Source organism: Drosophila novamexicana, unplaced genomic scaffold (genome assembly GCF_003285875.2).
Source record: "Drosophila novamexicana strain 15010-1031.04,08,12 unplaced genomic scaffold, DnovRS2.1 tig00000485-arrow-pilon, whole genome shotgun sequence".
Classification (NCBI taxonomy): domain Eukaryota; kingdom Metazoa; phylum Arthropoda; class Insecta; order Diptera; family Drosophilidae; genus Drosophila; species Drosophila novamexicana.
Window position 1 is genome coordinate 3,824,548 of NW_020824808.1, and position 27,097 is coordinate 3,851,644.

Consider the following 27,097-nt stretch of genomic DNA (forward strand, 5'->3'; position numbering starts at 1 on the left):
AGCCACCCTTAAAAGAGCACCACCGACAAGAATTTGATTCAAAAAAAGAAGATTATTTATGTTGCATGCTCGAGTGCTCGAAAGTTGGAATAGAATAACATAAAGTAAATCTCAAAAATGGCTTTTAATGTCACCGCCTTGCAAGTGGCCTTCAGCGTGGGCCATGGCAGACCAACCTGCCACTGAGTAAAGTTTTTAATGCGTCAAGGCCTAAGCTGAAGCCACTTTCTGAAGCGCTACAACAAAGGCAAACGCCACTTCAAGTTTGCAGCTGCGGCTTTAGTGTTTGCCTTTGCATTGAACATTTGTTGCATGCTGCTGCACTTGACTGTTGGCGACAACTGCAGCAAAAACAACAACCCCAACAACAAGAGCAGCAGCAGCAGCAAAAACGATACTCACAATTCAACTGCTAAAAACAGCATAACGTAATTATGAGTTACCATTAGGCAATGGCAATGGCAACGTGAACTCTGACACAACAGCTCCACCTGCAAATGCCGCTGCCAGACGACCATCAAATGGGCGCCGCAGAGTGTCACAGTAAAATATAAAAACATTTCGAGTGACATTCGTGTATTTTTTGTTGTATACATTTTCGTTTTATTTTTTTTGCAGCTCTAAAACGCCGCAAAACGCCCAAGTGCTCACTTCATTCACACTCGATGCGTTTCCATGGTCGGCGGCCTGGCAAGGGGATGACGTTTTCGCTTTCCCGGCAAACAGGTAAGACCGACTGCTGTTTTATAGGAAAATATTTACAATTTGGTATGTAGAGTGGCGTTTCTTGTGCGCTTTTCCGGCGCCTTCTCGTGTGCCGCTTAGTTGTATGTTTTAAAAGGCTGTGGGGCTTTTGTTTGCACTCGCCAACACTCAAACGCACACATACACGCACACACACGCAAACACACACACTTTCTAATAGCATTTCAGTTGGCGAGCCTGTCCTGTCCTGTCAAGTGTTTGCCTTTGTCACAACCAGCTGAGTGTAATGCCCGATGATTCGTTACATGTTAGTCCGCTAAAAAGTTTTGTTGCTTTAATGTGTTTTGCTCTTTGCCATTTAGTTGATTGCTCAGATTCAATGCTAGAGCCGCAATCTGCAAATTGTATCTCAGTTATCTCAGGCCCTTACATTATAAGGTTGCACAGCTTTACATTTGTCAGCTATTTACTACTCGTCTGCATTGGGTCTCTGGCGTCCTTGCGTCAGTTGTTGCTTACTGCGCCTGGCTGTCAATTTGTGTCCTGTCACTTATTTCACTCATTCCTAATTGGTATCAAAATTCCAGGCTAACAGATATGGAGCGAAAGCCCTTGATATGTACAACTGAAAACACTACAGATCTGAATCTAAGGATAATATGCGAGTTTTTATTTACTAGCTGATGCATTTAACCTTTCACCTCTCAATTAATTTTAATTTAAGTATATAAAAAACTTTATTTGCAAGCTTAAAAGGTTAGTGTAAACTGACTGAAAAATAAAAAGACCTTTTTATTATGAAGAGTTTCTTTAAAATTGTGTTAGCCTTTGGCCAGTTTGGGGCTGGAAACAGTCTGAAAGTAAACTAGAGCACTTGACATTTTGTGGCGTGATAAAGGCGACGAGACTTGTGGAAAATATTTAATTAAAATTAAAATATGGCAGCTGCTCACGACTACATTCTCCGACACAAATCGCACTTAATCCATCTGCAGTTTGGTGCCGCCTTCAGGGCTGCACTTTGGGGCAATAAATTTAAAACCAACCCTGTCGCTCTTCGGCCAAACTAGTCCTAACTAATGCTCACATATACTTACCAACAAATAAACGTGGTGACATACTACTGGGTAGCGCCTGCAGCTGATCTTGTGCTGCAACTGCGTCTGCTGCCGCTGCTGTTGGAGTCCGAACCTCGACTTCCTGGCTGCGCTCCACATTTTTGCCACGAAGATTTTAGCTGTCAGCAACTTGGGCGACTTAATTTGAATTTACGGCGCCATGAGGAGCGGCTCGCACTGCTTCTGGGTCTTGCGTCGTACTGGGCTATTATTTCGCACAAACACCATTAAATACTGAGTGGCGCTTCTAATGTGTTTATTGTTGTTACTGTTCCTGGTTCGGGGCTTGTCCAGGGCCAGTGTTCCCGGACTCGTATGTGCGCGACAATAATATTCAAATGCTACAGCATGGCGCGACTGTGCTGCTTTTGCTCGCGTGTGTGGGCGCTGCTTATGGGCGTGGCATGACTCTTTTGCACCGAGTAGTCAGCGCCTAGGTACTCGCTATTCGCCAGGCCATGCTGGCTATAGGAGCACTCACATTCGCACTCCTGGCTGCAGCCATGCAGCTCGGCCCGCTCTCGAGTCCCGCCTGCATTTTCATATTTATGTGTCTCTAGATAGCGCCACAGCAGTCAAAAGTTCTCCGTTCACACTTGCCACACACACATGCACACACACACACACACATGTGCAACTTGAGCATGACAGTGTGTGTGCGTGTTTATATGTTTATATGCTAATACTTTAGCACACATGCCGAGCACTATTATCGCGGGTGCCACTTGGGCGTCGAACTTCCGCCATCCTGCTGTTGGATCTCAAGGCAATTCTGCAGCATGGCAATTTCAGTTTGAGCTTGGTGTGTACTGTAAAATGAATTTTACTTCATTTTGATATGTTTTCCCTGTTGGTCTAGTGTCGGGCACATAAATACATGTGTGCCCCGCAGATGGATATGTGGGGTGTTTTGTTAGTTTGTTTTGCCTGCTGGCTGAACTATCGCCATGATAATAAATTTTATTAATCTTGCTGTCGCACAAGCGCACACAAGCCCACCCACACATTGACAAAGGATGTATATCTCTCGCCCACGCCTGGCACTCGCTGATCAAGTGCTCAACTTAGTACTCAAATATGTAAACGTGACCCAGTACCCAGTGCCGCCATTAGTGAGGAGCACGCCGGAAGCCCAAAACACAGCACGCTGGCGACTTGCAATTTATTTTCATTTCTCGATGCAACCGGCAACAATGCAAGGACAGAAACTCACCGCCACCGTCATTTCCATAAGGTAGGAAGACTTGAAATTTATGGCGTAATTACTATTATGCATTCTAATTGCGTGACTTATTTATTTTGCAATGACTAAAAAAGATTAAGTGTATACATAATAATTTAATTATTTAACACATGCTGTGTCCAAAGGGTTATCATGAGGCTAACACAGTGCTTAAATTCAAACTCTGCAGTCAACCAACGGGAATTTCAAGATGCCGCCGCAATTCTGCCTCAGCATATTAAGCGAGCTAATCAAAAATTTATGTAATTTCTGGTGCACTCAAATGGGGGCCGAGTGAAAGTGCATTGAGGTCTAGTGGGGATCAAACAGAAATCCCCAGACTGTGCCCGCAATTAAAGCCCCCTCGGCAACAGATTTCCTAGAGCGGGAGCTGGGCTGGCATTTGCTGTGCGGCCTACGGTGTGTGTCCTTTGTCCTTGGTAACCGCTAAGCAGAAAATTTGATGATGTCGACCGCAGTGCTCTCGTGTTTTAGCCGCTGCTGTCTACTGCTGCTGCTGCCGCTGTTGCTGCAGGAAATGCAGTCTAAAAATCAACAAACGCCGGAAATGCGCCGCTGTCGCCTTTCCGATTAAAGTTTCTACATTCAAAATTGGGCTGTGTGCTGCTCGCATGGGTGGCCACAGGGGTGGCTGGGTAGTTGGAATGTTGTCCACGCGGATTCTGTGGGTACTTTTACCAAATCTAATTGCAAACTTTATTTAGCTGCAGCTTTCCAACGCCCACTCGACAACTCGAAATACATACAATGTGGCGAAATGGTTTTTTACGTCTCGTTGCTGTTGTCGACTGTCCTTTGCGTATTATCCTGTTTGGCCGCAGTAAATCATGAAATTTATTAGAGAAAATGCGAGAAAAAACTAAAACAATTTGCAAATGTTGTCAGCTCTTTGAGTGAACGCAAGCACGCCCTCCGCTAGAAGCCGTGGCATTAATTTAGATGTTGTTTTTAATTTTGTTTTGCTGGGCAAATTCAATGACAAACCCTCAAAGAACGCACACGCCACAGAGAATTTTGTTTAGATATTTAATCAAAACTAATTGAAAGTTGTGTCTTTGTTGCTGCTCCGCTGCCGGCAGCCCAGCCGAACAGCAGTCAACCTTGCAATTTGAGCCCAACCAGAAAGGCTACAAATTATTTTTGGACCCGAGAGAGGCCCCTTCTACAAGAACAACATCAACAGACATGCCAAGCACTTGACTGACGTTTTGCTAAATCTGTCATAAGTTTGATAGGGGCCAGGAAATGAGAGATGCTGTAGAGCCAGGCTGAGGAGAGCCCAGAGCTGGTCAAGCTCGAGGGCACTTTACAATCGAGCTCTGGCAAAGTGGCAAAACATAGCTTAAGGATCTTTTAACACAATTAAGCAAACGTTGTCAAACGAGAAACATTCTTGTACCCTGGTACTGATGCCTCGGAAATGTGCAATGCAAGTGCGACAAGTGCGTGGCAGGTAAAGTGTGTACAGCAATTAGGCACCCCAATGAACTTGCCTCAACGAGTTTTTGCATCAAAAAAGGCTTGAGAGTCGTTTGGGTAATATATTGCTCATTAAGATTTGGGGGAAAATAAGATGTAATTTTCGTCCATAGAACATAATAAGTATCTAGCGTACACATTCGGCTGCTATGCCATCATTAAGAAACTTAGACAAAGTAAATTCTTGACCACATGTCTGTTATGTGGCGAGTGTTTATAGACATTTATTTTTAAGATAAATGGAGCAGCTGGTTATTCGTTTAAATATTTTTTTATTTCGAAATATATTAATCGAATAACTATTGAAACTGATGAGAGTTCAATAGATAACAACGGCAAGTTTGAATAGCAATGAAATTGCCAAGAGACATTATGTCTAACTACTCATCCTGCCGCTTGCGAATAAACTCGTCAGCACTGTTTGCAAATCACTTCTTTATTTTCTTGAACAGTCTAGGCATCTTTAAGAATGTTCGTGACTTGGGCTGAAGTGTTGATGGGGCAGCACCTATATCCATGGGCGAATCTCTCTTAATCGTTTCAGTTACACAGCGTGAGGCATTTGGAATCGTCAGCGAGCGTGTTTTGGTCAATGGAAGCGGCTCTACGTTACAGCTAGTGCCGCCTACGTTCGGCGAAATGGTTACCACATAGGAGAAGGGTCCACTGTTTCGCGGCAGATTCTCTTGTTGTTGATGTGGCAACTGCATGAGCAGATCACCGATTTGATTGACAATGGGTGACACAGGTGATCTCTGAGTATTAAAGGGCTCTAATTTGCAGGACTTGTTACTTCCCAGCACCATACTGGAGGTGCTTTTTTTGCACAAGCAGGTCGTGCTGTTCATCCTTTGTAAGGTCCGTCGTGTGTCAATTGTCGGCAATTGGCTGCTGGTTGTGGCACGAATCAGACGCTGTTGGGAAAAGATGGGGGTCTGGAAGTCAAGGGAGATGCTTGATGCAGACGTCTCAATCGGCGCATCTCGCTCAATGTCAAACGTGGCTTGCCGCCTTATGCGTTGTTGCTCTGCCAGTGGAGTGGCTGTAATCGGATCGCTCTGCTGCTGTTCGCGCAGTTTCTCTAGTTGTATGCGGATTTCATCCATTCTTGACATTTGCGGCACTAGATCCTCAACACTGGTGGCATGCGCAATAGGCGTAATCGAGCCTGTTGCCAAATATGCTACGGGTTTTCCATCAGCTCTCAGCATGTCTAGCTGTAGTCGCTGCATATCTGCCAGGAAGTCACTTTCCTCCTTAGCATCTTTCTCCGACTCAGTGATAGGTACCGTATCAGTTGCAGGGCTCGTGTGATCCAGCCAAGGAAGCACGCAGCATTTCTTCTGGATGCGCTTCATATTCTTTTTTTCTCTCTTTGACAGCGCCGCTTGCAGCTGCTGTCGAGACTTTATACATACACCATCGACCAAAATAAATGGTACGCCCGAGCTGTCGCACTGGGCAATGTCCTCAATGCCAGCCAGTCGATCAGTGGAAATACCATTATTGGGACACTTACAGACATTTGCTTTAGCCGGTAAAATAGTATTTGGCATATTCGTTGCCTCCGGCTTGCTTCCAATGCGGCTCCTTTTTTTGCTCATTGTGGCTGTGAGCAGGTGTGAGCAGGTGTGAGCAAAGCGTCATTCAAGCAGTTTAATGCAAATCAAATTAGACGATCACATGGTTCACTGAATGTCGCATATGAAGAACGGTTTTCACGTTTTCACGTTTATACCAGCTTTCACTCGTCCCACATTTGATTTGCATTTAATTGTTGCGGAAATAATGCGAAACGCGTCTAGACGGCGTCATCCGCCAACTTTTCTGACTCACCTGAACGAAGAATAGTTACCGCTACTGTACCTAAATTTAAATCCCTCTTAAGTTCTCTGGCAAAAATCGAATTGAAAGGGATAAGCAACTTTTACGAACAGAAGAAAAAACAAAAAATGTTGCTTTAAGTCCTCAAGCGTCCTTCGAGGCAAAGCGCGCGCACTTGTGGCTGCCAGGCGCCTTCTGCCTTACTCTTGTGTTTGTTTTGTGGGCGGCGCAATCCGTACAGCAAAACTTTATTTTGTTCTGATAAAAACTTAAATGTTACTGTTGCCGCGAGCTGCCGTAAATGCTTGATATCCCCAAAAGGTTAACAGTTTTGGTTGCTGCTCCTGGTTTTGCTCTGCTTGACGTCAGCTTTGTGCGCTATTTTTCTTTTTTATTATATTTTTTAAGAATTTTGCAAAGCCACAACGTTTGAAACGCCCGCTCAGCACACACAGAAACACAATCAGGCAAACCTACACATAGATACGGGTGCACTATGCGTGTGTCTCACTGTGGTTTTGTGTGTTTTCTATTTCTTGGTTGCTGGCTGCCACATTAGGAAAAGCGTGCTCAGTCAAATTTGGTCATATCACTAACAAGAAGAATTTAAATTAATAAAATATATATATGCCAGCAAGTTGGAGCCTTTAAGACTTAAAATTTGAAATGACAAAACCGGCAAAGGCCTTAGCCCTTAGCCTAGAATACGGCCCACTTCGTTGGATAGAGCTGAGGTAACGTTTTACCGTACTTAAGTAATTTGTTCTACCTATTCATACGCTCTTAATGCTTTACCTTTTACATGCTTACTGTCCTCTTTTCACTCTCTTAAAAACGCATACGATATGAGCGGGCCATACAAAAGCGCTCAGTGTACTAAAAAAGCTCACGAATCGCTTGGCTCCTGTCAACCGAACGCTCAACCGAAGATGGCAAGGAGCACGATGAACTGAATGTGGACGATGGCGCGGCTATTGCCGATTGTAGGTTGTGCGGCTCCTCGGCTATGAACATGTTAAATGCGCCCGTTCCAGGAACAGTTCAGTCAGAATCGGTTAGGTCTACGGCGCGGACGTGACAGCGGCTGGCTGGCTGGATGCGATCGTATGCTAACAATAATTTGCGGTTGTGGAATTAGCTGCCAAATACCAACGTTAATTCGACAAGTAGGCATAATGCCTTTCGTAAAACTTGGCCCATTGCCTTCGCCACGTCAGTGTGTGTGTTGAGAAAGTGAACTGCAGCTCAGTAGCCCAGGCGTGAAAATTATTAGTATGCAATTGTTTTCAAAGTGAGCGGGCAATTAAAGTTTCAGACTCGCTGACGAGTGACGTCTAATGGTAGCTTGATGGCTGCCTGATGCAAGTCACGACATAAATTACTCGTCCAGGCAGTTAAACGACATGAAATAGAAAAGTCGGCAATAGCGTTTGTGTAAAAAGTGCAAAAACGTCAGCTGAACCAACAGCGGAATTCAAAGAACAACAACCATAATTGGATCAAAATCGAAGCACACGAAGTACATTTCCAGCTAGATGGATACTTGTGAATAAAGCATTGGCAGCCAAGGACTGAGCAAACCTAGCACTGGGAAAAATATAAAAGTTAATTATGTAAGTGCTTAAGTCTTAAGGGAAAACAAAAATGGTAGGTAATGCGTGGGCGGTAAATGAAAACAGTAACTGACAATGTTGTGGCAAGAGAGTAAATCAAATAAAATATTGACATCTAGATCGAAAAGGCATTCAAAGCTTGAAACACATGTACACGAAACCTTTGCGATCATGCAGTCCAACTGCCAACTGTTCGCAACCCTGGAAAGGCAGTCGTTGACCCCATTGGCAAACATTGCAACGAACTTAGCATTGGGCCAGAGGTCGGGGAACCGGGAGTATTGGACAAACAATGCACACTCTAGGGGCAAAAATGATTTGGTTACTTTGCCAATAACAAAAGATAAATAATGGGGGTAGACAGCGCCACATAGGCAAACAATTTGGCGCCCCGTCATAAATTCAATTAAAATTCAATCGAAAATATATGCAAATTAAACAATGGCGAACAACAGTAAACAATGATTGTCCTTAATATGAATACAATAGCTTAACATATCGTCAGATATGCACTTATGTACATACAAATATAAATAAGTCGCAAGTTACGCACCATTTCTGCTTCTAGATTGATTATTAAAATAAAAGCTACTTCGTGACTTCATAATTATCCTTTTTCAGAATTCCATAAATATTCAAGCTGCAGGCGTCAGCTTCGTTCTTTCAATAATGTGGATGCCACTTGAGCGAAACTTGAATATTTTTTACACTTTCCGTGCCGCAACTTTTCAAATGATGTGTCATTTTTCCCCAAGAATTCACGTCTACAAAAATTTATTTTTACATTTTTCTTCTTTTGGTCGTTTTGTTAGTAAAAGTTTTTATCGTTCAAAGTCATGCCGACATTGCCTCGTCATACGGAATTGTGGGCTTGGTAAAAAAATATCACTAACAATTTTTGATCAGGTCAAATTTAATCTATATATATATATGAAAAAGCAATCTTCCATTAGATATACGACGGTGTGAGCATGAAATATATTGTGAATGCATATATATGTCTTAAGTTTACTCAAAATATTACCGATTTGTTTGATTACAAATAAACATTAAGTAATATATATATATTTTTTTTATGCACACAATTTGTTAAGCTGTTTCTGCTTAACAAAAGCTTACGCGACATTTTACTTTAGTACATTAAGACAAACTTCCTTTTGACGCTGCTCGCAATTTCCGGCTTAAATAATTTGCAGTAGCTTAACTGAGATAAGCGGCCGTGACACTCATATTTTGCCTGTTCCTTTATTCCATCGTAATTTTGTTTTTGCTTAACCAGAGGGATAGCCACAAACTGAATGCCAGCTGTTTGCTTTTAATTTTAAAGCAACATTGCTTCAAGTTCCTCACGCTTCATGCTAATAAGTCTTACATCAAATTTACTTAGGGTGACACGCAAGACTAATAATATCAAGAAAATGAACGAGCTCATAACTCATACGCAATTTAAGCGCAAGGTGCGAAAGGCAATCTCACGACTTTCGCATAAGGATGGTGTTGATATTTATTTTTTCTTGAGCGACAAGTCTTCCATGAAATAGTTAATTTTTTGACTTTATGTGACTGACACCCAAGCGTAAACCTTACCTCTTCTGAGGGTAGCCCCACTTTGGCTTTGCCTACTGAAGCGCGTCTGCGGTTGCCCAACGACAGTTTGGGACCTGGCGTCGTGGAGCTCTTACCGCAACCACAAAACGTTGGTATGGAAACACTGGATGCTGTGTATGTGTGCGGGTAAAAATAACTATTATTAGACATCAGACGGCGTTAATTAATAGTATGCTCTCACCGCATTAAGACTGTGGTAACATATATTAAAATTTTTACCAATTTGCGATTAATAAGGAAACGTACTAAGTCACGTAGAAAGTGCCACAATAAAGCAATTACTCAAAAAATCCAACTAAATCACGTGACATATACACAAAATATTTTTCTTAATGCAACAACAAGCTGTTGTCTCTTTTGCTTGTCAAGGAAAAGAGAGAGCCTTGCCGTGCTTCAAGTATGGCAGTACTCTACGAGGCTGCGACAAAGAATAATAACGAAAGAGTATAGCTCAATGTTACCACCACCCTAATTCACACATAAAACCGAAACATGCAGTACTGTGTCATAGCATGGAGACGTGCACCTGCCTCAATTCAGCTTAGCATTGGCAACCGAGCTGCTTTTTGGTGTTGGAGCTCTTGTTGTGTCTGTTATATTGGACTGTGCACTCATTTATGTTTAATGTGCCATGCACATAAATCATCATAGACGCACGCAAGGTGACGTTGCCATTAAACATTGAAGTTTTTTCTTTGCCAATGAATGCCGTTTCTTTTATAGTTGGCTGTCTTCCTGACTGTTTGTATATTATACATTTTGCATGGTGTTTTCATCCTGACGTTGATTTAATTTTAGTGTATGTGCTCAAATTATTCCACACACCAAAGAAATTGAAAATTTTTAGTTTTTATGTCAGCTGTCAGAGTTTAACAAAAATGAACAAGTATTCAACTCTTAATAGGTAAACAGCAATAAAGGACGCTGGCTGCGTGCGTGCCTAAATGTCAGATTATTAGTTCTCACACGTAGCTGTGCATAAATAATCATAGTTTATTTATGTTATGGTTAGTTTAGGCTTGGGTAATTTTCTACGTTGCAGCACCATGAAAAGGCCGTAAACACTTTGCCCCCACATGGCACAGAAGTATTTTTTTTATGTATGAAGCTATGAGCTGGTTTTATTTGCAAGCATTATATTTAACAACTGAAACGTAAAAATACGTCCATCATGTTTGTTTTAGAGCTTTTGCAGCACATATTTGAGCCAGTGTATCTGTTGTGTGTTTGTCGCTTTATTCAACATCCGTTAAAGTTCGACGCCTCTCAGGACTTACCTCAGTGCCAACTATAAGTAAAATATATAGCAATGTCTCACGATTTCAGATGCATTTGCGCTCACAATCATATTTCAATGGGCCCTCATGAATTTGACACGTTTCAGACGTTTTTGACAGCTGCTTCACTTGCAAACTGGAACCTGATTAATTTTTTACAACAATTGAGAAATGTTAGCCGATGGATATCCATATACCAATAAATGATAAATGGCTCACGCAGTTGTCATATGTCGTTTGTTAATAACTGGCCGCCCTACATATGATATTCTTAAAAGACAAATGATTAAAATTCTTCGATACCTAATGGAAAGGCGATCAATTATATTTATTAAAGCCAAAGCTTACTTATTTACAATATATGTTCCTTCAATTTGAACAATATCTAAAGAAATTATGCGTTTCAAAATACATTTCTGAGCTTACTGAAAAAATTGAAAATTTGAACTTAGTTTGGTCAAATGGAAGCTTTTTATATATAATAAAATATTATAATACTGATGTCAGCCAGATAGCCCGCTTCATTTTAATATTATAAAAGCTGACGTTAAGGCAATTTTAGTAATCTACTTAATTTTGTATTCCCTACTAATGTAAAATTTATATTTAAATTGGATTAAGTGTCAAACATTTTGACCTAAGCCAACAGCAATTTGCTGTTTTGAATTATAATCTGATTTTTGGTAATGCACGGTCTGCCCGCACAGGCGCGACGACACGAGCAGCTAAAACAAGCATACATATTTATACAATACTCAAATTGTAGATATATGGAATATATTATATCTGTGGGTATTTGTGTGAAACGGTTTGTCAATTTGTTAATATCTGGTGTGGGTCCCCAGTCGTCCGTCAAAACCAAAAATCAATATTATGCACAAATAGGCAGCTTGACATCTTTGACATGTGGTCAGGGAGTGCAAGTGGTACTTCGTGGGTCATCGCGTAAATTTAATTTGTCAGTGAACATATATATAATATATATATATACTGCTTGTATATATATATCTATATATATATATATATATATACATGTATTTATGTTGCGTATAAGAAGCAATAGTTTGTATTAATTGCCATTTTTTATCTATCACAAAGTTGAGGTATACTTGATAAACCAAATCAGCACACAAAAACTCAAACACATGACCCCAAAAACTTCAGACAACTATGAAAAATAAACAACTGCAAACTAAATGGCAGACCAGAGGGACAAGTTGTCGGTTGTGGCGCTTGCTTGTTTTACAATAATAAAGTGCGGCTGCAGCTTTAATAACTTTTGCAGCAGTAAGAACCACAACAAAGTTCCTGATGAAGATGACGACAGGGCCAGAGTTGTGAGTAAATTGAGGGCAGGAGAAAAGCAAACAAAAACAGCAGTTGCAGTCGACTGTGAATCTGCAGCTGCATTCTAATGGTAACAGAGCCACAACTCTGGCCGGACCATAGCCAGGCAAAAAAAGGAAATACCATATTCCCACAGACATGCGGCATAGGAATCGGTATTTAAAGTGTTACAAAGCTCAAATTTTCAATCCCCTGAAGAATGTCAAAGATGAATAACATTTGTTGCAGCAATGTTTGCACATATTTAAGAAACTTAAGAGTTAGTCAATTTTCCCAGAAAATGCAGCGGAAAAATGCTGCTTGCTGCATTACCTTAGTCTTATAGACCCTCTTTTGCATGCAATCATGCCGTCAATCCAGAAACTTTCGTCGCGCCGTGTCACGTAGTGTCGCCCATCGCGCAGCCCAATTTGGGTACCCGCGCTTTGCAATGCAAAATGGCGGCGCAGCAAAAGTTTTTACTGCATAATCGCAGGCACAGCATTTTTCGTTCACTGATAACAACAAAAGCAATTGGAATACAAAATAAACTTTAGAAGACTCTACAAACTTTTCTGAAACTGCGCATAGTGTCCCGCCGGGGCAGCAATAGGAACTAGAACAGACAAATTCATCTGCGTCTGTGGGTAAAGGCATCAGAAAGTTTCATTTGCCAAATGCGAAAAAAATTGCAACGAGAGACGAGGGCAACAGGAACCAAGTCGACATCAACATCATAACGTTTCACTTAACATTTACATTTTCGCTCTGCTCCTCTGCCACACATTTGTTTCCTTTGTGATGACTTTTGATTTGTATTTAATTTTAAATCAAAAACACGACAAATGCTCTTTGATTTAGGAGCTTGGACAAGGCAGGGTGTATTTTATTTATTACTTAAATTTCATGGTATTCCGTTTTTATGCTTTTATTTTTATTTTTTATATATTTGTGTATTTTAAAATTTATTGTTCTTAAATGCTCTATGATAAATTGATGCAGCACTCTTTGTTCACATTATCATACTTGACTAGATAAATGATGTGCTTTATATTTGTCAAGAGAACATTTGCTATCAGAGTCCTTAAAATGTCAATGGAAATCAATAATAGTTGAAGAGCTCATGTTTAACAATAATTTCCCTTGTTGAAGTAACGGCGTCGTCCACTTGTGTTTATCTATTTTTTGTGTTGGAGAAACAAAAATAACAATCAAAGCGGGGAATAGTAGAATTCATAAGATATGTGCTGGCCATAGGACTCAGTTTTTTTCTCAACAATCTTATTGGCCTATTTAAGTTTATATTTCATTATATTGAATTCCTATATTTTGCATTTACATAAATTATCAACTTAGGCTGAAATGATGCTGCTTAAAGCTTATTTAAGTCTATTTATATTCTTTGCAGACTTCAGACTCGCATTTAATGAGCCACTAGCTGTGTCTACACATGGGACTTGGAACTCTCTACTCGAGACTCTTAACAATGCCAACTATAAATGGCAACAGGCTGAAATTTATGCGAAAAGTTGCACAAAACAATATGCAAACAAAACAAGCCGAACTAGCCATGCCAACAAATCCAATAAACAAATGAAACAAAAACTAACACGAGGAACTGTTGAAAAAGAAAAAGACGAAATCACTTAAGTCTGCAGGAAAACATCTCACAAAGAGATCCAAAGTCGCAGATAACTTTAACTCCAGGCGCATACCAATTTTTGCGCCACGCCCAACGTAGGGCGTTGTATCACAAGCTTGACGTAAGGAATTATTATGTCATAAATATGAAACTCACAAACGATATGCGCATCGTTCTGCTCATTTGCTGCTTACTACAAGGTGAGTGTCAAAATTTCCAATTGCAGGAGATGTCGGTGGGGGGAAGGTACGGAATTTGCCAAATTCGCGACTGAGCAAAAAGTCGACGCGGGGTGTCGCCTGTCAGCACCTTGCAAGTCAATAAAAAGCAAATTGTAACTGCCGAACTTAGTCACTTTTGGCGTTTAAACACCACGGCGCCACCACACCCGCACAGTTGTCTCTGTGGCTTGTGTTATTTTTGGCTGCCTTCGTGTGTGTACCGATAACAGCATATGCCCGTTGGTACAGCCATACACAATGCTTCACTCCCCGTAGCAGCTGTTTCTTTTGCTTATTTAGATTATGTTCCATGTGAGACGCACGTGTTGCTGTTACAAATAGGGGTCCTTGACTCATATAAACCTGACGATCATTTAGAGTTTTTCGTAAATAAAACATGATAATTTTTAAAGAGAATTTTTGCATGACTGTTGAGCTTGAAGTTGGCTCAATTGAAACTCAATGCAGTTACAATAGCTGCAACTGTGAAGGGCCAGGTAGCTCGGTTTTTGCTGCAGCTGATAAATATTTGGCTCGGAGCTGTAGCTCCCTGCAGAAATCAGTCATATGCATATCCACATATGCTACGGCGGTGACGCACGCGCCCCAACAGGGACTTGCAGCTGCTGTTGCATTGGCATTGGCATAAATTCCATTTCATTTTGCAAACCTGTAATCGTACTCAAAGTGCGCACAAAACACACATGCCAAATGAACCAGTTAAGGGGTGTGACGCACTCGCTCCCATCCTGCCACCACGCTGTATTTACCACAAGAGCAACAAGACCGTTCGCTATTTCGTGTTGCGTCACCGAACGTACGTGCGGCGGGTGCCGGGGTCCGTCCCCGGTGCTCAATTCAATTTGTGCAGCAAATTTTCTTGTATTTGACTCTTTCTCTCTGTCTCTCGTTGCATGAGAGCAGTATTTAATTTCAAGTGCCATCAAATCATATGATATCTTACAATTTCCGTGACGTGGCTACCATCACTCATACGCTCTGTGGTTCAGTCAAACTTGGCTCATCCTGGTGCTGCATTTATTGTTATTACTTTTTCAATTATGTGTAAGCTTAGCTGCAACGACGCCAGCCACAAACGAATTTTTTATTTCGCTTTTAATTTGGCATCGCTTGTCAGACGCTTGTTGCTGTCGTTAGTGTTATTTTATTCATAAATGCTTTGCTGCGAGTCAAGAGTACTTCTCTCATACAACAGCACGCACCATCACAGTGTAAGCCAACACACTTTTATATACATTTGCATCGCTCGTCATGTCAGACCCGTTTAAAGTTGCATTGTTGAAGTCGTTGCTGTTGTTGTTGTTGTTTTGTTCTCGTTAGTTTTTCTTTCTGTTTGTGTTTGCGGATTTGCGCCAGATTTGTGTCAACTTGAATACATTTTTTTTTTTGTTATTGTTGTTGTCGCTTGTTGCGGCTCAAAACAAAAATGCACACGCAATCGCACAGCAACGGGGCGTATGAGTATGGAATGTGTAGCGTAGTGTTACCTTTGAGCTAGCTAAGCGCCTGAAAACTGTTGTAATTTTTTCTATTATATTATTGTTGTTGTTGTTTTTGATGAGTTGCCGCACCACAGGACGCTTTAGACTCTGTGCTGTCCCCACCGCAGCTTTTGTTGTTGCTCGCTTACTGCGTCAAACTAACCTAAAGCCTTTTTATTATAAATTCTCTCAGATGAAATTCATATTTTAAAAAAAGATTGTTTTCATATTTAGGTCAAGGTCAAGCAGCGTCCACAAGAAATTTATTTTTTCGGGCGCCATCAAGTTCCCCATAATTGAGAATAGCATTAATTGTCTTTTAATCGCTTTTTAAATACACAAGGGAAAATTTAAAATGTCAATACCTCATCGTTATGCATAAGGGGCAGAATGATAAATGTACATGTTAATGAAGTCTAGACACTTTAATCTGCTCAACAACTACAAGCTCAACGAGCAATAAGAGAGGCCTTAATGCGCATCACGTTTAATTGCCTGGCATTTGAATATCTCTGACAGAATTTGTTGTTCTCGAACCTTTAATATTTTGACAGTTTTTGGTAACTTTTTACTGATAGGCTGCCAAGCAGGCCATTGTCTGCAGAAGATTGGCCCTGGCACTGACAGAATTTTACGCTAAACGGTTTGGCAGATAAAAAGTTTTTTCTCCCGACTGGGGCCGTATAATTGCTGTGCAGGCACTGAACTCATTAGTGGTCTGAAATTTTAGTCCCTTTCACTATGGCCGACCCCGAGGCCGTCCGCTTGTTGGCCGTCCAAGTAAGCCGCTTTGATAGATTTTTGGCCTGTTTTATCTTCTAATGGCGGCCTTCATTATGCGCTGTTTGGCAAGGCACTTCGGTTTAGCCCTCTGTGATGGAAGCGATGCTTTTCGCTGCTGCACCCGATTTAACCTATTTTACGCTGCTTGTTATCCCCTTTTGTAGCTTTGCTCGCTTTTTCACTTTTCCACCGTTCATTCCCCATGTTTGACAATGTTATCGAATTATGCTAAGCGTTTAATTTCAGACAAGGCTGCTACAGAGAACGATGCAGACCACAGGTACCCAGGCGGGAATAGCCTGTTTCAAAATGCGTTAATGAGAAGAAAATCATACATAATTAATCATGTATTCTGAGTAATTTTGCTCGCCGGATATCGCACCCCCTCTGCTGTTGCTACTTATGCAAAATGAACTTGTAAACAGAGCGCCGCATCGGGCATTCTTTTCCATAATTTTAAGCAGAGTTAAACCTTAGAGCTCTGAAAGCAACTGATGGCAGCATTTATAAAATTCAAGCCACAATAGGTTAAGAGATTGGTATATGATGGATTTCCATCTAATAATAAAGAATTGTGTATTATATCTTTTTCATTCAATCTCTTCAGCATTTTATGTAAAATCTGTTTTTCCAGAACATTTAATCAGATGTTCTGTTGTTTTCCCCATTGTAGCCCAGACATTTTGTCCATGTCGTTTCTGCAGGCATTTCTTTTGTCTTCTGGCTGCTGTTGCCGCTGATGTGGATGCGGGTTTTTAAGTATTTTTCCTTTTAATTAATGTACTTTGTTATGCAGACAAAATGACATGTGTCTGCTTTGTCGACGCTGCTGCTTTGTGTCAATGTGTGCAAATGTACATTTGTGTCAAAGCAACTGTTACTTCATGGGCCTATCTCAGTGGGCCCATATGCAGTCTGCGTGAAACTATCTGCCACACAGAAAAGCTGTATATTTTTAAAAGAATAATAAGACTTTAATCCTGACAGTTGTCCCAAAAACTGTACGCGAACTCATGTTGAGTCCTTGAATATTTTTCAGTATATTTTATTTGTTGCACCTACCTGAATAGTACTCCATTTCATTATTTGAAATGAGTTTATAGCTGAACTAATTTTTATATGGTCTTTCTGTGGAATGCTGAACATGAGCTATAAAACGTTGGCAGCACTGCGATTGTTTTGTTAGCCAAAAAACAAATTTTAAATTTTCAACGACTTTTTTGTTTACTTTAAAAGCCGTAGAGTTTTATTAGTTATTAAATTGTTTATTTAAAAAAGGACAAAACAGAAAGCTGAAATTCTAATTTAACGCTGCATGAACATGGCCCCAACAGCAGCAACCCCAGTTGGCGAGGATGCGAGCCAATATCCTGTTGGCGCTCTTCGTTCGCGATTTGTAATTTGTGGCCAGGATGTGCGACGTGGCAGCCGGCGTCATAATTTTACAAAGGATTAAGCGCGATTACGTAGTCAGTTATGAATATTTACGAGCCATGCAGCTACAGAATAATAAAAAAGGGAACCTCATTGGCAGCATTTAAGATTGCCTACATGCATCGCTTTTTCATCCAATTTTTCAGATTTTCACTCATAAATTATGAATTCATATTGGTGTTGTGTGTTAAATGTATATTCTGTCAGAACTTCACTCACTAAGCCAGAACCCATATCATTTGGCAAATATCAATTACGCCAATACGCAATGAAACGTATAATACGCAATGAAAAGTTTATTGGGCAGTGCAAAAGTTGGCTTGGTGCATGACCTGCAGGCATTATTATGGCAGTCCCTTAATGCAAGCTGCGCTTGCTTTTTCTCGTTAGCAGGTTTCGCACTGGGCGTGCGCATGGTCAAAGTCTCCATACCCGCCTTCAAGATGCGTGGGGAGTCGGCCTTTATGGAATGCCAATACGAGCTAAATCGGACGCACGGACCACAAATAATTAGCAGCGGACATCGAGTTCGCGATCGCTTCTCACATGGCGGAGGCGATCCACACGACGTGGATACGGACTTTGACCGGCAGCCGCATCGTCGTACGCATCAAGGACAGCGGCAGTATCAACAGCGTCGACAGCAGCATCAGCCATTGGCACTGAGGCAATATCAAAGTCAAACGGACAGACACCATCCGCCGCTGCCCGAGAAGTCGCCGTACGGCCACAGTGTTTATCGGGGCAGTGCAGCATCAGGTTATCTGGGGAGTCGTGTGGGCGCCAGTGTTCACAATGGAGGCGGGGGCAGCGGTAACAGTGTCAGCAGCAGTGGCACCGCAAGCGCTTCCATTTCCTACATACCCGACTTTGGACGGGAAGATGGATATGATGAGAGCGAAGAGGACGAAGAGCCTCAGGAGGAAGGCGAGGAGCTGTACGCCATTAAATGGTACAAAGACAACGAGGAGTTCTATCGCTATGTGCCAAAGGCGCGTCCGGCCAAGACCAGCTACCGCGTTGAAGGCGTGCGCGTGATTGTACGTAAACAACTATTCAGTGTTCGCTCAAGACCATTACCTATATTTTACAGGAGGAGCTGTCGGATGCTAGCCGCGTGCTGCTGCGTGGTCTGACCCTCAACTCAACCGGCCTCTACCGCTGTGAAATCTCCGCCGAGGCGCCAAATTTCTCTTCAGTGCAAGGCGAAGGTCGCCTGGACATTGTCTGTAAGTAAAATCCTTCAGATATTATTTTAGCATTCCATCTAGAACCCAAACCAGCTTTCCGACTAACACCAACATTAAGCAAATATTTGCATACAAATTTCTTTTGCAAATACAGACAAATATTGAATTGGTACACAAATAGGTTTATTTATTTATGAAAATTTCATAAATGTGGCATTTAGTTAGTATATGTATTTAAGATAAATTCACCGACTACATATGTCATGTTTACAAACCATTTTGTTTTGGTCGTTGGCCATTTCCATTGGTGTTAGCATTCGAGTCGCTATATTTGTTTAACTTTTTCTTTTTAATTCCAAAGTCAACAGTTTAAATAAATAAAAAAAAATACTCTATTTATTTTAATGTTGCTGAAACTTAAACCTTTATTTTACTTGTAAATGTATAGCCATATGTAGAAGGTATAAATATCTGTGTCAGGCCAATTTAAGCCTATCTAAGGGTATCTATTAGTCAGACACTCTGGACTATAACAATAAGTGCAATGCCACACATACATACACTAATGAATACACAGAATGTCACACCCACAGGAACACACACATGTTCACACGAACACGCACACACACATCGCTTAAAGTTGAACTCATTTTATGCAGTTTTTTTAGAGCGGTAAATGCGGCTTCCTGAGCTGTTTGTATAGTGTTTGGAATGCTTTTAAAAAGCCATTCATAAGCTGCGGTTCCATAATAGCATTTATCTGTAATTTCACGAATGTGTATGTTTTTTTGTTTATCGCATGCAGTTTTATTCACTGTAGTTTTTGTATTGTGCACAGGCATGTTCATGCACGTATTTGTTTAAGCCAAATGGACAACACCAGCTGAAAAGGGAATATGTAAAACTGCTGCCCGGGTTGAACAGTGGGCGTTACGGAAGCGCTGGCTATATCAATATATTTGGCATGGTAACGGTCGGCAGTTATAGCTATGGGTCGAAGCCGACGATTTATAAGTTAAAATGCCGTTTTAATGGATATTTCCGCAGCTTGGCCACGTACAGCATATTTTGTGTTTGTTAGCGTTTTTATATTCACAACTTATGTGCAATTTTTTTTTATTGAACTAGTGGTGCTTTCGTATTATTTGAGTAGCTAGACTACATATATTTGTTTAGACTGGGATTTGTAAATATTTTAGCGCCTTGCTTGCTTCACCAATAATGGTGAAATAATCTTGAGTACTTGACCAAATATAAATTTTTTATTAAGTTGGTCAATAGAGAAATATAAGGAATATGGAACTGATGAAGAAATTTAAACGGTGTATGTATTTATGAACTTGTATTTAATCTCTTGGCTGGTTCTCATTTGCAGTTTTACCGCGCGACGGGCCCCACATTAGGGGGCAGCAACATCAGTATCAAATCGGTGAATATTTAACTTTAAACTGCACATCGGGGAAATCACACCCAGCATCGCATTTACAGTGGTTCATCAATGAGCAACCGGTAGGTTCTAAAACACGACCAAAACACCAAAATCCAACTTTTTCTGTCAATTTCTTGTTGTTTGGGTAAGCTCGCCAGGTCCCTCCTACACAAGTTGCTACTACTAACAATTTTCAAATTATGCATACAGTAAATATTTAAACTCCCAACAATGGTCCAAGGGGTCGAGTGGGTACGGGAGCAGTATCCAAATGTCTGGCACAGCTGCCAGATGTAGGTGCCAGAAATTATTTCACGAGCAAAAATCATGTACCGGGCTGGGATTCCAGCTTTGCCTATCTCCGCGCCTTTTCCTCACCCTTAATACCTCCCCCCCTCTCTCTCTCTCTCTCCCTCTAGTTATCCATAGGCCTTGGAATGGTTTATGGCACGTTGTTAGTTTTCTGTAGGTGTAGCTGGGCCATCCATCTAGCTGAAAGCTCGTTACACGTATACTGTAGCCGGAACACAAAACGGCTGCCGATCCGAAGCTGAGCATGAAGAATAAAGAGGCAACTAAGGGACTAGGTCCCCATGCATTTTATAGTTGTCGACTACATGCTACTCAAATTGTGTGAATCGAGGCGTTAAGGTACGAGTTAGTTCATTGTACCATGTTGCTGGTGCTGCTGAGCCCAGTGCTGCCTAGGCCGCCCTTCTGTGTCCACTTGTGTAAATAAAAGAAAAATCAATAAGTACGATTAGGCACGTCTCTCGGCTTATTTGCACCACGCCAATGGGGATTACTTACTTCATTTTAAATGTTTATTGAATAAGATTTGTCTAGTAGCTTCTCATATTAACGTTTAAAAATAAATGGTTTATTTATTTATAAGTCCACTTCTCTGCTTTTAGGATCCTGTAACTAATAATTAATGCTCAATAGACAGGGGAATATGTTTTTCCGATATTTTAGGAAAGTTATTATTCTTGCGTTGTCCTTGCTGTGGCCACAAAATGTCTAACGAACATTTGGAGCTCGCTCTGGATCCCATTTCTGTCTTTGGCTTTAACTAGGAATGCGATGGGCATTTTAAATGTCCCCGTTTTATAGGGTCTGTCTAGTTGCTCGTCCTTGTTCAATGTTTTGTGTTTGGACACAGGACAGCTGCTGGCATTTGCAGCATGTTTTTATGTCAGTCTAGCACAGACACAATTGCGACCATTTCAGCATGTTTAATTTATGCCTTTCAAGTTTAAACTCGCTTTCAACTTTGGAATTCAGGAGCTTTGTAATTTTTATGGACGCCATAAAGAATGACAACCCAATCGCATAACAAATGGCAACAATTTCGCTTGCAAAGTGCCAAACTGCGGCGCCCGCATCCGCGCTCAATCCAATCTCACTCCAAATCCAATATAGAAGCAAAAAGTTCAAGCTATTTATTTTCCAATTTTACAATTTGTATCTTCACTTCGTATTTCTCTTATTTATGGTGCTGAGGTCTGAGCAAATGACTTCATTTTTGTTCACATATGCTTTAGAATACTGCGAGTGCATCATAGACCATTAATCGGACTCACCGCCATTTTGCTGACAACAGCAGCATTAAAGGGGGGAATTAAAAAGCGCCTGCATGTTCTCTTAATTGCAACCTTCAATTCAGACATCTAAGCATTCCATTGCGAACAAAAGGGCCATTTGCTTTTAGCACAGTCTTTGAGCGCTGGCCAGACACGTCTGAAATACTTCGGCATAGTGGTTGTTGTTATGTGTGTGTCATACGAATGCTTAAGAAGAAAATTAAAAGCAAGCGTAGAGGAAAACGCTATTTAACTTTGTGCTCAGTCATACGGAGGAAGCGAATAGGAATAAACAAAGAGAGAGAGAGAGAGAGAGAGAGAGAGAGAGAGTCAGACATCTTCACCTTACTAAAAACAATGCACATGTCTGGGCTTACCTTACAGATACTAGAAGAGCAGTACCTTCACAAATACAACGATATTGTGCATAAACACGGACTAATCACCTCGATACTGGGCCTGCAGCTGGAGTTGGAGCCACGACACTTTCATGACGGCGAAATGCGCGTCAAGTGCCTGGCTAGCATATCGCCTGTGCTGTGGAAAGGCGGCAGGGAAAGCATTCTACAGCGCCGTCCTGGCATTATTGACAATCGCGAGACCATGCTGCTGGGTAAGTGTACAGCGGGTGTGCCTTATTGGGCACCTAGTTTAATTGCTTTTTGTGCCCTTTCATAGTGCGTAGTTCGGCTGGCCAAGTTGAGAGCAATTTACTGCGCTTGCTGACTATTACCATCATCCTGGCGCGCATTGGTCAGTGGCTGCTCAAGCCCGAGCTGACCTAAAGTGACTTGAGAGTGGAGTTTAGGGCGGATGCATGATTTTCAATTCAATTCAATTCAATTGCAATTGCAATTGCAAAGCATAAATGGTGATTTTGTATACTTAAAGTGTAAAATCTTTAGTTCTAAGCGATAACCGACAACAGGAAACTCCCCGGCAACCACTCAAATCGATGGCCCAATCAGTAAAAGTAAGTGTCTGTATGTTAGTACTAAAGTGTATGTGTGCTAGTACTAAAAAAAGCAAAGATGAATTACAGACATACCCACGCACAGGTACATACAGATTATATTTATAAAGAGCCATTTTTAAATTGAAACGCATCGTAACTTTAGACAAAATGTGGTAAATCTAGTGCAAATATCATGTCTCCCTCACACATACAAGCGTAAAGTTTTCACTTTGCGTGCAAATGCATATCTATCCTTAACTGTTAACTTTTAGACGAGAGGAAAATGGCAGACGGTGAAAGAGGAGTACTACGAACACCGTACAAAAATAGTTATTTAAATGTTTGCTTCAAGTGAGTCTCTGGCAAAACGAAATCCAATTAAAAGCATTTTTGCTTGACAATTCTAACATCCCAAACCTTTCACACAGTAAACGGATAGTTGAGCTTAGTTTCTGTGTAAGTAATTTAATGAAACCAAAGCGAAATTCAAGCCTCAAATTTACCACACACACCCTTACATACAGATAACATTTGCTTTAGGAATGTCATTTGCGTCATTTTCAGTTTGAAGAAAGACAGCATTTATATTTACTTAAAAATAATTTGTTTAATTTTAACAGTTTAAATTTAAAACAGTATCAAATTTAAAACTGTATCAAAGGGTTTTAAACTCTACTATTTCAAGTTTACTAAATTCATATTATTTTTGTAAATTCTTTTAATATTATTTAATAAAGAAATCAGAATTCAAATGAAAAACAAAAGGTAAATAAATTAAAATAATAAAATAACCGAAAATTGAATCAAAGGCCCCTTATATACATATTTTTTTCGATTGAGTGCAAAAATGACCTCGGCCATTGAACAACAGTAGAGGGTTTATTATACATATATACTATAAGTACGCAAAAGTTAAAAATAAATTCATCATTAAGCAGTTTTATTTGTAGTAAAGATATTTAGATTAATATTTTCGAAATACAACATCCTTTGACTTGTTTGAAGTAGATCATTAAAACTAAAAAATGACATGCCAAAAGCGGCAGCTAATATAACTACATATAATGTGGCATAAATAAAGCAAGCTCACTCTGTCTATTTCTCTCTTGAGTGTTTGAAATATAAATGTGAAAACAAGCGTCAAGCGTCTTTTGTATTTGGGTCGGTTCTCACACGAGCATGTTTAATCATATTTGCTTTTATTTACAGCTGACACGCACTCTGGCTAAATAATAAACATTAACACCTGTATAACCGCAGCAAACTTTTTCGGTGCAGGTGTTGCTGCTACACCCGTTTCTTTGCAACAAAATAAAACATATAAAATTTATACAGAATACAATAGAAGCAAAGTTAAAATACCACGTACAAATGTTCTGCGCAAACCAAAACCCCAGTGCGCGGCACACGCACGCTCACATGGACACATGCAGCGGAAGTCGCACGTACAAAATGGCGGCTGCAAAAAAAAAAAAACCGTGCATACTCTTCGGTGTGCGCGTAAAAATATTTTCCGTTTATTTGCCGCACAGGCGTTTCCATTGCGACTTACCCAATTTGATGATGAAGTAAACTTTATGCGGTGCACATAAATACAAGCGCACGCAAAAGTCTCGCATAAATGCGGAAAAAATGGAAACAGAAATAATAAAAGAAAGAGAACCGCACGCAAGCGCGTCAAAGGACGCGCCCACAAACCACGGCCGTGCGTGGGCCAGGAAACCTCTTCCGACAGCAATCTGACCACTCTAATCTGTTCCTGCACCTTTGCAGGACGTCTAAGATTAATATATAGCATGCATTGCATAAGCGGTGCCATTTAAACATGTCCAGAGCTCGCTGGCTGAAGTCTGGCGACGCTGGCGGCCCTTTCGCTCCTGGCAGGAAGTGGGCAAAAATTTATTGCCAATGATTGCATAGCTAATAAATTTATTTTGCCCCAGCTAGGCGCGGTGGACTGGCCGAAATATGGGCGATGTTGGGTGTTGGTAATTATGACGCCCCAATCGACACGCGTGTGTACGGGTGTGCGTGTCCTTAAGTGTGTGTGCGTCATGCGGAAGTGCATGACTAAATTGCAGCACTGCAACAGCAACAACAACAAGAGCAATTGCATTTGATTTAAGTTGTATTAAATTAGTTTTTAACAGCTATGATTAATGAGAACACGGTAAATTCTGACAGCTTCGTGGAAACGAGAAGTTTCTGATGAGTTTTCTCAGCGAAATTTTAATTAAAATGTGTTGCACAGCAAATATAAATGCCGTGTTTTTGGAAATTGTAGGGCAACGATGGAAAAATAATATCATTGCCAGCAAAACTATTTACTACCACTATTAAGTTCTGAGATTCTAGAGAAATATTTATTTGAACACAATAGTATTATGCTTTGTTTTGCAGATTGCGCCCATAGGCTTGAAAAAATATCACAATAAAATACACTAAAAAACATAAATTTACTGTAGAATACTATTCAGGCATTCACGTGCAATATATCGATTGTTTGCCTCGATGGCTATATGCTGCTTTGGTGACCCACTTGCCCGCTCCAGGCCGATTTCACCCATTAATGGCAAATCAATATGCACTGTTATGGTACATGGAGCGAAGCGAAATGGAGTACAACGAAATAATAGGACGACGATTGAAAAAAAAATGGGAGCAGTGCGACACATGTGGAGACGGAAGCCTTAGCACACGGACAAGCGGCCTGCCCCCACGGTAACTATTTGCATAATATTGATTCAATTTCCATTTGGTACGGCTGAGTACGTTATGTCCAACGAAGAGTCCGCGTGCAATCCATGGCTGAGGGCATGCCATGGATTGTATAAATCAATCTCGGCCATTGCGACTGCATGAATTCGGCTAATAGAGGGCGCATGAAATATAAGCATGAGATGGCTGAATGGTCTTGACTGAAAATCTACATAAATTTAAGCCAAGCTCCACAAATGGACTCTGCCGAAGGCCAACACCCATACGATCTAAAGGCAATCTCATAACCGGTCAAAATCTCCATTAGTGCACGGCACTGTTTTCCTCGCTCGGCAATTAGAAAATTTGCGTCCAGCTTGACCAGCAACAATAAATTCGAAAATGAAAAATGTCAGTGAACGTCAGGCATTCAATAAAGTCGCAACAACTTCGGCCTCTCTGGCTGTGTAATGATGCTGCAGTGACCGGGTAGCAACTGGGTGTGGCATCCGCCAAAAGTGTTCGCTATAACATTATGCATGCCATGCGATGCTTACTGTCTGCGGGTCCAAACGACGGGAGAGTCGTCGGCGTCACTTAACTTTTCTGTCATTGGCGTAATGACATTGTTATGATTCCAACAGCTGTTGGCCGCATTTTGACCGCATTTTGCATGCAAAATCGCTCGTTTGGCTCTGAATAGCAGAACGCCAGTCGATGTCAGAACTGACCAAATTAGTAGCAAAATGATACAGTTTTCGCTACAGGCTTTTGGGACGCCCCCGCTCAGCTTTTGCAGATGGCCTTAATCGTAGAGCTTGCATTTTACTTCACTAGCCCACTTTCTAAATCAATTTCGAAGCAAGTGCCGTCCCGCAATTAGCTGGACCAATTACGTTGTTCGCCTGACTGCACAGCAGCATGCCCACAAAATTTCCACAATTATGCGGCAATTAGCATACAACGAGTGCCACATGCTCACCAGAAGAGTGCCACGCTGAATGCGAAGGTAACCAACCAGCGATGCATATTATGATGTAGCTATTTGACAACAAAGTGCACACAAGCTGCATTATATACATAAACGATTGGATGGTTAAATGCCATTAAATTATGTGGACCCAGATGATGGTATGCGTATGCCTAGTTGTAGTTGTTGCCTACGTATATTTTCGCATAAAATTACTCATAAATTACAGTTCAAATTAGTGCAATATCAACCGAACCTTGCAAATACACTGGCCAACATCGTAACCATTGCCTTAACGACTCGGTCACTTTAAAAATGCAAACGTCTATAAGAGGAAATTGCTTAGATATAGTCAAGCATATTCAAAAAGGAAAATGGCAAACTTTTACACATTTCATCCATTAACCTTTGAAAACTTCGATGTGCTCTTTCCTATTGTGCGTTATTATAGTACCAAATCGATAAGTTTGTTGTGCAAACTTTTGCCCTTGCTTGCAG

The 27,097-nt window shown here is 40.9% G+C and overlaps 2 protein-coding genes across 2 annotated transcripts; one reads left to right on the forward strand and one right to left on the reverse strand.

Moving 5' to 3' along the window:
* Positions 1 to 4,789: 4,789 nt before the first annotated feature.
* Positions 4,790 to 7,013, reverse strand: LOC115761679. Its single transcript, XM_030703535.1, has 2 exons — positions 6,382 to 7,013; positions 4,790 to 6,154 (listed from the first exon to the last, which is right to left on the reverse strand). The coding sequence occupies exon 2, from the start codon at positions 6,147 to 6,149 to the stop codon at positions 4,974 to 4,976; it is 1,176 nt and encodes a 391-aa protein (XP_030559395.1). The 5' UTR covers positions 6,150 to 6,154; positions 6,382 to 7,013; the 3' UTR covers positions 4,790 to 4,973.
* A 458-nt stretch (positions 7,014 to 7,471) lies between these two features.
* LOC115761349 lies at positions 7,472 to 23,656 on the forward strand. Its single transcript, XM_030703094.1, has 7 exons — positions 7,472 to 7,982; positions 13,602 to 14,035; positions 18,169 to 18,815; positions 18,869 to 19,004; positions 20,341 to 20,474; positions 22,362 to 22,590; positions 22,656 to 23,656. The coding sequence occupies exons 2-7, from the start codon at positions 13,981 to 13,983 to the stop codon at positions 22,760 to 22,762; spliced, it is 1,308 nt and encodes a 435-aa protein (XP_030558954.1). The 5' UTR covers positions 7,472 to 7,982; positions 13,602 to 13,980; the 3' UTR covers positions 22,763 to 23,656.
* Positions 23,657 to 27,097: the final 3,441 nt, after the last annotated feature.

Excerpts from the sequence above, each read along its gene's own strand:
- LOC115761679 (XM_030703535.1), bottom strand. The coding sequence starts at position 6,149 with ATGAGCAAAAAAAGGAGCCGCATTGGAAGCAAGCCGGAGGCAACGAAT.
- LOC115761349 (XM_030703094.1), top strand. The coding sequence starts at position 13,981 with ATGAAACTCACAAACGATATGCGCATCGTTCTGCTCATTTGCTGCTTA. Across the intron at positions 18,816-18,868 it reads TTGAAGGCGTGCGCGTGATT|GAGGAGCTGTCGGATGCTAG; the intron begins GTACGTAAACAA and ends TATATTTTACAG. Across the intron at positions 19,005-20,340 it reads AGGTCGCCTGGACATTGTCT|TTTTACCGCGCGACGGGCCC; the intron begins GTAAGTAAAATC and ends TCTCATTTGCAG.